Source organism: Rattus norvegicus, chromosome 9 (assembly GCF_036323735.1).
Source record: "Rattus norvegicus strain BN/NHsdMcwi chromosome 9, GRCr8, whole genome shotgun sequence".
NCBI lineage: Eukaryota > Metazoa > Chordata > Mammalia > Rodentia > Muridae > Rattus > Rattus norvegicus.
This window is the reverse complement of record NC_086027.1, coordinates 99,402,520-99,413,048: the sequence shown is the minus strand read 5'-3', so window position 1 is coordinate 99,413,048 and position 10,529 is coordinate 99,402,520. Positions and strand designations below refer to the sequence as shown.

At 54.8% G+C, this 10,529-nt stretch overlaps 1 protein-coding gene across 3 annotated transcripts; it reads right to left on the bottom strand.

Moving 5' to 3' along the window:
* Positions 1 to 665: 665 nt before the first annotated feature.
* On the bottom strand, positions 666 to 8,537 carry Erfe (erythroferrone). Of its 3 annotated transcripts, NM_001377080.1 has the most exons (8): positions 8,245 to 8,535; positions 6,396 to 6,518; positions 5,497 to 5,599; positions 4,668 to 4,921; positions 4,488 to 4,596; positions 4,306 to 4,396; positions 3,527 to 3,605; positions 666 to 2,609 (listed from the first exon to the last, which is right to left on the bottom strand). In NM_001377080.1, exons 1-8 carry the CDS (start codon positions 8,410 to 8,412, stop codon positions 2,511 to 2,513), a joined length of 1,026 nt encoding a protein of 341 aa, NP_001364009.1. In that variant the 5' UTR covers positions 8,413 to 8,535; the 3' UTR covers positions 666 to 2,510. The 3 variants fall into 3 exon arrangements, 2 of the variants coding, with proteins under 2 accessions (NP_001364009.1, XP_063123796.1); XR_005488963.2 differs by lacking the exon at positions 4,488 to 4,596 and having other exon boundaries at positions 2,547 to 2,609; positions 8,245 to 8,536; XM_063267726.1 differs by lacking the exons at positions 666 to 2,609; positions 3,527 to 3,605; positions 4,488 to 4,596 and having other exon boundaries at positions 4,275 to 4,396; positions 8,245 to 8,537.
* Between the last annotated feature and the right edge of the window lie 1,992 nt (positions 8,538 to 10,529).

Below are 10,529 nucleotides of genomic sequence, written 5' to 3'. Positions count from 1 at the left end.
AGTACATTCCCACAGCCCCAGCGCTTGATTAGGGGCAGGAAGATCAGAATTGGAAGACCACCCTCCACTGTAGCCAGTTTGAGGCCAGCCTGCCGTACCCGAGACTCAGTCTCAAAAAAAAACCTGGGGAGGGGTTGAGCTGGAGTTGGCTCATTTGGTGAAAGTGCTTGCCTTTCGTGAGTTCCTGAGTTTAATTTCCAGCATCCACATAGAAGACAGGTGTGGTGGCACACGGCTTATAATCCTATTTCTGTAGAAGCCCTGGAGTGGTAAGAACAGGCAGATCCTCAGACCTTGTATCTGGAACCTAGTGAGATCCTGTCCGCATAAAACAAAGTGCTTGACTCCTGAGGAACACGCTATGTTGACCTCTGCACATATTACATACAAAGAGGAGGCATAAAATCCTTTCACAGTAACACTGTGGGCCCTGTGAGCTTGTTCAGCGCTAAAGGCACTTCCTACCAAGCACCCAAATTCACCCACAAAGCTGTTGTGGTTGTCATCTGATCTCCATATCTATGCCTCCCAAATAAATGCAGTTGAAATCCGTTTTAAGTAGCTTCAAGAGCACAAGTGCTGTACCATCTTAAAGGAATAAGAAGCAGCAACCCTGCTCGGAGACCAGGGCTGGCCAGCCTGGCATACAGAAACAGAACACCAACTCATCAGAAAACCAGACAGTTTAATTCAGCAATCTCTGAGAGCAACCCAGGAGTCATTCAGTGCCCCATGTCCCAAAGTGCTTGTGTCTGGAATACTCTTGGCACTGTGGCCTTCCTGGTCAGTAAGAACCTCTCCTCTCTCTTCAGTGGGAGTCCCAAGACTAAAGGCATTTCCCCCTTGCTTTCCAGAGCTTGCCCCTTATGGTCTTTGGTGAGTTATGCTGGAAAGAGAAGTCACACTTCTCAGGTCTGCCCTTCATTGTTAATGGATTTGTGTAATCCTTTACATAAATACATTCTCCTAGCAATATGACACAATAAATACTTTTAAGTTGCTGGGTAACACACTTGTTGGAAGGTAAGATATGTGCTTATATGCTTTCTCAAGGGTAGAAGATAACGTCACTAACATGCCTGTGCCCACTGGATACAAAGTGAAGTCCAGAAAAGGGTGGGGTGTGTCCACCTCATGTCCTTATCAGAGTGCCAGGGAGTCAGGACCCAGGCCAGCAGAGTCTTCCTGGTAGGGTGGGTACCAGCCCTACTGAGAATCAGGCTAGGCCTGCTCACGGACAGCCCTCCAGTCAGCTGTTGCTCTGTGCTGGCAGCCTGATTTGGGGACAGGTCTGATTACAGAAGGGCATTCTGATGGGCAGCCTCATCCTGGCGTCAGCTGAGAGATGGAGCAACTGACAGCTCTCCCTCCATCCCCGGCCTGAGCACTCCTGCCGGCAGCTATCCCTCCATCCCTGGCCTGAGCACTCCTGCTGGCAGCTATCCCTCCATCCCGGGCCTGAGCACTCCTGCTCAGCTGAGAGGTCCCCGAGCAGTTGGTGGGCGTGGATATGCTTCTTGTCATCTCCTTTTCATCAGCAGGTCATGCAACTTGGAGGGCCCAGTCCTCTCCACCACAGGGGCTGGTCCCACATTTCGTTAAAAACCGGAAGACTGTGCTGAAACAAGCTGCAGGATGGCAGCCCTGCAACTTCTCATGGGGAGAGCCCCCAGCCATCTTCATCACCAAGCTGCCCATTCAGCCAGATCACCCCGTTTGCAACAGAGTCTCGGGGGCAGGGGGTGGGGACGGGACTTGTGAGCAGGTGCCTTGTGTGCATAACTATGCTCAAACTTCTGTTTAATGTGTGGGCCCTACCAGTGAGCCAGAGCCTCAGAGGGGTTGGGAAGTTTGCTGGTAGAGGATAAGGATGACCTCGTCCGTGAGAGGTATGGCAGGAGTACAGCTCCAGTGTGTTAGGGTGCTCACCAGGAGGCCTGTAGTTCATCTTGCTTACCCCAGAAGGAGAAACTGTGCCAGGCCCAAGATCACTGGCCCCTGAAGTCCCCAGGTCCCTGAGGCTGTACTGTAGGCAGAGACATAGACAGTGCTCCAGGATAGGAACCCAGGTAGACAGTGTATGGCCCAAGAAGGCCTGGGCTTCCTTCTTAAGCACAAAGACCTACAGTCATTTCCCTATATCCCTGCCCTGTGTAGGCTGGGCTGTCCCAGGTAGTGAGTGGCCTGGCAGGTTTGCTGGGCCACAGGAAGGAATTCGAGCCTGTATAGAACTACAAGGATGTCCGCTCTGCAGCTGGGGATATAGCAAGTGCCACCAAGTGTGCTGGATGGTCCCAGAAGAGCCGAGCAGGGCTGAACAATATCCACAAGTTGCTGGAGAGCCGGCTTCCAGTCACCGCTGCAGCAGTGCAGGGGCTGAGCTGGGAGGTAACGTGATGGCCAGCGTGTGCAGAGGTCCAGTGGGCTTCCTTCCGCACAGGACCACTGTCACTTGGCAGTGTAGACATCGACCACGCTGCTTGGTAAGGGTACGAGCCTGCAGCAGCCTCTCACAGGCCCAGGAGGATAGCACTGAAGTGAGAGCCACCACGTACCGTGAGGGAGGAGCCGCTGGCATTGTCCAAGAAGACAGAAGTATAGTGTCCTGTCTGTAGGGAAGAGCCTGTGTCAGTATCTGGCTGGCCCTGCAGCAGAGATGCTAGGCAGCCTGCAGCGCTCAACACGAGTAGTGCCATACTGTGGCCTGCTCTGCCCCACCTGGGAGAAGACCACACCTAAGTTCCACAGTAGCCAATGCTGGATAGTCTTTCACTCAAACCAAATACGTCTGGCTCTTATTCTGTTCTCCCGTGTTTCCATCTCAGTGTATGGGAGCAAGCTCCTGCTCAGGGCTCAGGTCGAGTTTACGAGGCCAGCAGGTTCCCCTTGTCTCAGGCTGTGGCCTGCAGAGCCATCATGAGCATTACTCTGCTCTGGGGCCCCAGTGTGGTCCATATCCTTGGCATCACATTCCCTGAAAACTGTCAGAATAAAGACTGACACCCAGGGAAGTCACTTCTGAGGACCCACATGTAGTTCAACCCCCTTTGAGTTCAGTGGAACACAGGCTTCCAGCATTGCAGCTGGCTGGAGCCAAGCCACCCACCCTGGAGCTCAACAACTATATGAGCGCTCCACACCTCTTCACTTCCCTTTCTAGTAAATCCCAACCACAGAGACAAAAGAGACCGTCACTGAGGTTCCACTGAGAATATAGCTGTCTGTGCCTCCCACAGTCCCAGGGGCTCAGGCCTCATCAAATTTTGTGCCCACCCTCCTGACCATGGATGGCTGGAAGCACCTGTCTGCCACATTATCGGATTCTTGAAAGGTCTGAAAGTGAGACTATAGCCTCACAATACAGACTGGGGGGGACAGGAGTTGGAGGGAGAATGGGACCTGAAGCTCGACTCTCCTCAAGCCAGCATCAGCACTTGGGTGTTTCCTCAGGGTGCTATGCTGATAGCCGTGAACACCTACCAACACCCCCCAAATCTACCTACACGGTCAGCACAGCCCCACATACCTGTAGATAGAGGACACCATTCACTGAGATGGTGAAGAGCTCACTGCTATTCTCCAGCCCCATCACAGTCTCCAGGGAGCTGCATCCAAGGCAGAAAGAGGGTCAGCCTGACCCTAGGCCTCACCAGCTTTACTCTGCACTCAGCAGCACTCATTCAGGGGTCAACACCATAAGCAGGAAAGTGCTAGGCCCAGAGCCATCATCTCTAGGAGGCGGTGCTTGAACCTGGGTCCTCAGGAGGAAAGACAGAAAAGGCCCAAACCATGCAAGGCCACAAAGGCCTGGTTCTCCGATGGAAAACCAAGATGGGAGGTAGCAGGTGACAGAAAACAAGATTCAGGAAGTCCAAAGCCAGCCTAAGTCTGAGACATCCCCTATTCATTCACACCTCCTCCAACTATGCAGGGTACCTGCCCTGTGCCTGGCCTTCATTCCAGGTACCAGGCAGATGGTCACAGTCCCTGTTCTCATGGGCTGAATGTGGCGCGCGGGGTGGACACCGCCAGCAATAAGCAATAGAAGTCTTCAGGGTAAGTTTGCAGGTAAGAAGTGGGAGAATAACCAAAGAAGGGCTTAGGGAATTCTGCAAAGGCCCCTGCAGATAGGGCTCTCCTTCTGTCCTCTGAATGAGAGTCTTGGAATCAGGAAGGGCCTGTCTCATGAGTCCTTGGAAGGAGTTAGGGTAAGATGGGGTGGAGGTCCTCCATCCCCCAGTGGTAGTAGACAGGGAGAAGGCCTTTACACTAGAAAGGGAGGGCCAGTCTGCAGCGCCCACTCACGCGTTGTGCTGGCAGAGAGACTGGATGCAGATCAGCAGGCGCAGACGGTCCCGGGGTTGTGGTGGTCCCTTTCTTGGCTGCTTGGTGAGTGCTGCGGGGGAGGACAGGTCATGGTGGTTCGCGCACCCTGGCAGGGCCAGGGCAGTGGGTGGTCCCTCCCATCACCAGGCCCCGGACCTCACCCACGTGAAGAGTGGCAGCGAGCGCATAGAAGCCAGCCACGGGTGCAGTGTACTGGCCACTGGTCAGGTTCAAGCCTGGGCCCCGGCGGAAGGCTCCCTCAACTTCGGGCTACAGAGCACACAGATGAGGTCACCGTAGGTCCCACCCTGCTCTGCCCAGCCAGCTGTGTCCCCACTCACCAGGTAGTAGACTCCGAGCTCATGCAGTGCTCGCCGCTCCACCTGCACATCCCGGCGCAAGCGACAGTGGAACGCGGCCTCTACACGTGGTGCCCGCGGGCTCTGGGCCAAGGTAGCTGCCAGCAGTGCCAATACTGCCCCTTGGTCCTGGCTCTCAAGCTCCTGGGTGACTGGGTCACGGGAAGGGCCGCCCGAGGCTGGTGTAGTGAGATCCCTGGTGCAGTGCTCCGTGCTCTCTCGCTGCCGTACCGCACCTGATGCAAAGCTCTGCTCATCAGCCCCGTAGCCTTAGAGCATGGAGACTGAGACGGGCGGTCCTGGGGACATTGCTGCTTGACCTAGCAGCTGCCAGTTTCCCTTCACACCATCTGGCACAAGCTCCAGCAGGTGCATATCCAGCACCCAGCACCCTTGTTCTCTAACCTCATACCCGTAGTTTTGGAAAAAGTTGTATATAAATACCTATTGTGGCTACACTGGAAGAAACACAAAGGTTCGTCACCCTCTGGAGGCTTATTAAAAACTAAACAAGCTGTGTCGTGGAAGCAGGGAAAGGGATCCTAGTAGTTCTCCATGGTACAGTCAATTGCAGAAGATAGTGACAGCCTCTCCCCAGCAGAGGGCTGCAGGGCTGGTCCACAGAGAAGACCAATAAAAAGCCTCTCCCCCTGAGGCTTCTACCTGCTACATTCTCCCATTCACAGTCCCACCCCATGGCAGGTAGGGCTGCCAACCAACATAGCAGGTGTTTGCTGGGTCCTGAAGTCTACCCTCTTAGAGGTGGTCCAAGCCCACACCAGAGCATGTGCCCACAGGGTGGCACCCTTACCTTTCAACAACAACTGGAACTCCTTCAGCAGAACCTCAGATGGGATAAAGGGGCCTGGGGGACCCTGAGGACCTGGTGGCCCTGGGGGTCCTGGCAGGCCAAGCTGGAAGGGAAGGTACGTGTTAAGAACAATTGAGGGGAGGGCATGGGTGACCCCTGCCGGGTCCTACAGCGAGGCAGGCAGGAAAGCGCCCACGTTGGCTGTGGGCTCTTCCCTCCTTGATGGAGGTCCTCAGGGCTCTCATACTCCTCTGTCATCAAGCAAGGATCTCTGGATGTAATACCCAGATAAAGGGCCACCCCAGGTTGCTTCTGGGGACTTGTTCCTCAGTCCAACATGGGACATAACAGCAAGTCTTCACTGCACTTGGCCCAGAACTTGTTTCTGGGCCCCCTGAAAGAGTTTATAGTGTTCTGGGTCAGAACCTAAGAAAAGGAGACGAGCTCCTGCATAGAGAAGCCTGAGCAAGGCCAAGTGGCCTAAGGGTGCTGGGCGGACCCTCTCAGGCCCAGTGGGTCAGATCCTGGGCAGGTAAGGCTGACCCTCCATAGAGAAACCCAATACACAGTGAAGCCCAGCCTTGATCCAGAGTTACTTAGAGGAACTCAATGCACGAGTCATCCATCAAGTCCAAGCACCAGGCCAGGGCCATACCGAGAGGCTCCCACCCTGTATCACAGCATCCTAAGCAGATGTTGGGCAAGCCTCTCCCTCTGCCATGAAGGAAAATCTAGGGAGGACCTGGCATCCTGAGAGTATGGAGTGAAGGGTATGGGGCTCCTAACTCCCGACTCACTGGACCCCTGGCTGCATACTTGGTTCTGTGTTTTGTTTTGTTTTTTTCTATGGCATCTGCTGTTGGGGGAGCTCGTGAGGGTGGTGGGCACAAGCCGCTCACCTTCAGCCTCCTGGCTTTGGTCCTGCTCCTCTTCTTACTGTTGATGCCCTTGTCACTCTGCTTGACAAACAGCATCCAGGCATCCCGGGGATCCACGCTGTGCGCATGCGCAATGGTGGGTTCCTAGAACAGCCGGTCACGGTTGGTTTGCTTGGTAGCACCTGGCCCTTGTGACCTGTGTTCTTGGAGGTAGTGTCGCACCCGTCCCCAGCCCGTGGAGGGGGAGAGCCGAGGCTACAGGAAGGTGGGGATGAGGCTCCAGAGCAGGTGCTATAGGATCGTCCTGCTCTTCCTTGAGAGTCACTGTCCTTGACAGTCACGGCACCCACAGATGCTTAGGCAGGGTGACTATAAATATGTACATACTGGTTGACAACAGGTCCTTTTGTCCCTCCCCACAGTCAGAAGTATCAAGAGGACCAGCCTCAGGGACACTGTGGTCATAGGTCATGGGGAGGGGTGGGTCAGAGGGGTCAGGTCACTGCATGGGACATTTTCCTTCCTCAGCACTTCTAAAACACTAGCCCAAGGAGCCAAGGTCAGTGGACCTCAATGGTCTGGGTCCCATGTAGGGCTACAAACTAGGAAGGCAAAGGTTCAAGAGGCCTTAAAAGAAGTCATGGGCACAGACTCCAGTGTCTGAGAGAAAGGCCCAGAATCTCAGAACTACCCAAACTGGTGTCTCCTAGGTCATGGGCCAGGCTGCTGTGCTGGGAAGATGGAGGCCACTATGCTTCTTGGTGTTCTGATGCCCTCAGTGGAAACCATGATGGAATGTTTTCCATCACAGGTCAGGACAAGTGTACTGACCCTTCCAGGGGACCAATAGCCTGTGTGTGGACTCAGATCACTGTTGGCTTGAGGGCAGCACTGAAAAAACATGGAGCCATGTTAGTCCAGGGCTCCAGGAGTTGGAGTGGGAGCTGGGTGACACCTTGACACATCCAAAGAGGGCCCAAGGCCAAAACTGCCCTGGGAAGTTCCGGCCTACTCCCCACTTCCTGATGACTATGATGTAACCTCTTTAATGTTTTGAAGGCTGATGACTGGGTTAGGGGGGAGGCCGCCAACAACAGCGACGTACATTTGTACTACGACCGAAGGAGGCAGCTGGCTGAGGTAGAAATGGAATAGTGGAAGGGCCCAGTGATACCTTGCAGAGGGGGCCCAGGGAGCGGGGCTGGTCAGGTCGGCGCCTTATAAGGCGCTTGAATCTCCCCCCCACCCCCCCACCCCGCCTCGCGCGCGCACCGCCCTCACTGCCGTCGCCCCCTCTTAGTGGATGTTTTGTTGGTCCCTGAGAAGCTGAGGACAGAAGAGTTCTAGCCTGGGGTTTCCTTGTGCCTGGCCCACAGCCTGTGCGAACAACTAGACACGAAACTCTTCTATGAGCCCTCACCAACAGGACTGACCCGCTCCAATGAAGGCTACCAATCCGCCCTCCCCAGGCCTCTGGCCACACCCTCCCCAGTCTGCGTCTCCACCCCAGCAGTTCAGGTGGAGATCCTGGGAGGGAAGAGGCAGCGGCTGGTTACATCACTCCTTTCCCAGACGCAGTCACCTAACAAAAAGGAACTAGATCTGAGAGCCCTGCTCTCCCATTAGCCTTCCGATTTCACGAGGAGCAAGTTAACTGCATTTCACACCTTTCCCAATTTCTCCTACTGGCCTAGTGGAATTCTGCCGCCAAAGCCACAGTACAGAGGGCACATCCACCCAACCCTGGGTTTCACTGAGCTCCTGAGAGAGGCGTATCCCCAGTGTTGGACACTGAGCAGCAAGGGGTACCACCTTCTCACCGTCTCGGGACCCCTGAGACAGAAAGATGTGGGGCTCAGCTGCGTCTTACCGGCGGGCTGTGGGCTGGCGGGGCGGGCAGCTCGGTCCCGGGTGGCTGCGGTCGTGCTTGGGTTCCCACGGGCTCGGCGGACTCCGGGACACCGAGGCCCATGGCGGCGAGCAGGCTGGCGCAGGCGAGCAGCGTGCGCGCTCCACCGGGGCTGCGGGTCGAGGCCATGCTGGCGGCGGCGGCAGCAACAAGCAGGGCTGGTCAGGTCGGCGCCTTATAACGCGCTTGAATCCCCCGCCTCGCGCGCGCCGCCCTCACTGTCATCGCCCCCTCGTGGCTAGGGTGCGCTCTGCAGGCACAGGGGACCCCCAAGAGGAGGCGGGCGCCGGATCCAGTCCGTGCACGCCTCTGCTTGCTGCTTGCATCAGCCCTAGAGAAGCCCAGGGTCAGTGTCTCCTCTCCTAGTCCTGCACCCGTGGCTCTCTAAGACCCCTTTTCTCTGAAGACACCCACTTCACCACTCTGTGCATCTTCTGAGCCCCCAGGCCCGCCCCTTCTATTCTCCTGGTTCCAGGCCTTGATAACAGGTTGAGTATGTTAGAGTATGGTGGACCTCATGACTCCTCCTTTTCAAGCTGGAGAACCTGGAGCTCTTGTAAGGTTTTCCTGCTCTTCCCCATTCAGGATGTACCTACACTGCTGGGGCCTCTCGGGTTCCAGCTACTGAGTCTGCCACTAGCAGCTACAAAGAGCTGACCCAGCCTGGCTGAAAGGACAGATCCCTCTGATGTCCTAAGCCAGGTATGGGGGCAGAAGGAGTTCAGACTGCCCTCTGACCACCACAGGGCATTCAACCAGGATAGGTGTGGCAAACCCTGAAGGCCTCATCTGGGTGGCTCTCCTCCAAAGAGGCAGACCCACTCTGCCTTGGGCTACTGTCATTACGTTGGCTCGAGATAAAACAGCACACCTGGGTCTCTCGGTTATTTTTTTGTTTGCTTGCTTGCTTGATTTGTTTTAATCTTAAGTTGTGTGCACAAGCATTTATGTGAGTACAGGTGCCCCTAAAGGCTAAAAGAGGGAATCCAAAGAAGGGACTTGATTTGGGGAGCATGACCCTAAGATGTCAAGTGACCCTACTCCGTTCATAGTGAGGGCCCCAGCTGCAGCGCTGACAAACAGATCTGTTGCCATGTGAAAGTAGTTATTTTCCCCAAACAACGGACTGTCCTAGTGATGTCATGGGTTCTTCCAGAGGGCCCAGATCCAATCAGTTCTGGTACTGGCATAGCTTCCTGGGCCCTAGCTCAAGGTAATGACGCAGTCCAGTTCAGGCGTATGGCCCCAGAACTCTAGCCTTTCAGGAAAGGCTCCTGTATGTTTGCAGGGTCCCGTTTGAAAACAAGGTCCTCAGGAAGACAGGAGTGCACAGCAAAGCCCACAGGCCACTAAACACAGGGCCCACAACCTTGAAGGAACAGTGTCTCCTATTCAGAAGTGGGACCCTTGAGGGTGGTGCCTGTGTCTGAGTGAAAGTGCTGCACGAGTAGGATGGGGCAGGCAAAGCGATGAGTGACCTCCACTGTGCCTTCTGGCGTGGCAGAAATCTAATCCTCATTCCTGGGCCTTCATGTCATGGCCTTGACCCAGGTTCCTGGCAGTTCAATGGGCCAAGCTTTCCCCGTGTCCCTCTTTCTTCAAAGGAAGGCCATAGGCTGATGAGGTCATGGGCATGAAATCTCCCTTTAGTCAAAGACAATGGGAACCTGCCTGAGACTGACTATCTGTGTGGCCTCTAGGGTACCTGCAGATAGCCACAGTGTCATTTGCTATGTCTTGCACATGGATGGACAATTGGCATTCAGATCACGTGACTGTCCCTAACATATGAATGAGGAAAATGGGAGGTAGAGCTTGGGAGCATCAAGGAGTCACTAATCAAAAGCATATCAGGGCCCAGTTATCATGTCTTGCAGTCAGCAGCTCTGTAGGGTCTGGGTGCTCCTATGGGACCTCTCTGAGTGCTCCTAGGATATGGTGGTTTGAGTAAGAACAGCCCCATGGACTCAAATATATCGAGTGCTTAGTCATCAGGAAGTTGAACGGTTTGAAAGGATTAGAAGGATTAGGGGGTGTGGCCTTGTTAGAGGACGTGTGTTACTGGGGGTGGGCTTTGAGGTTTCAAAAACCCATGGCAGGCCCAGTCTCTCAGCCTGCAGATCAGGATGTAACTCTCAGATAAGCTCTAGCACCATGAATGACACAGTGCTCACTACCACGGTGCTAAGAGACTAAACCTATGAAACTGTACGTAAGTCCCCAATTAAAGGCCTTTTTCTGTAAGA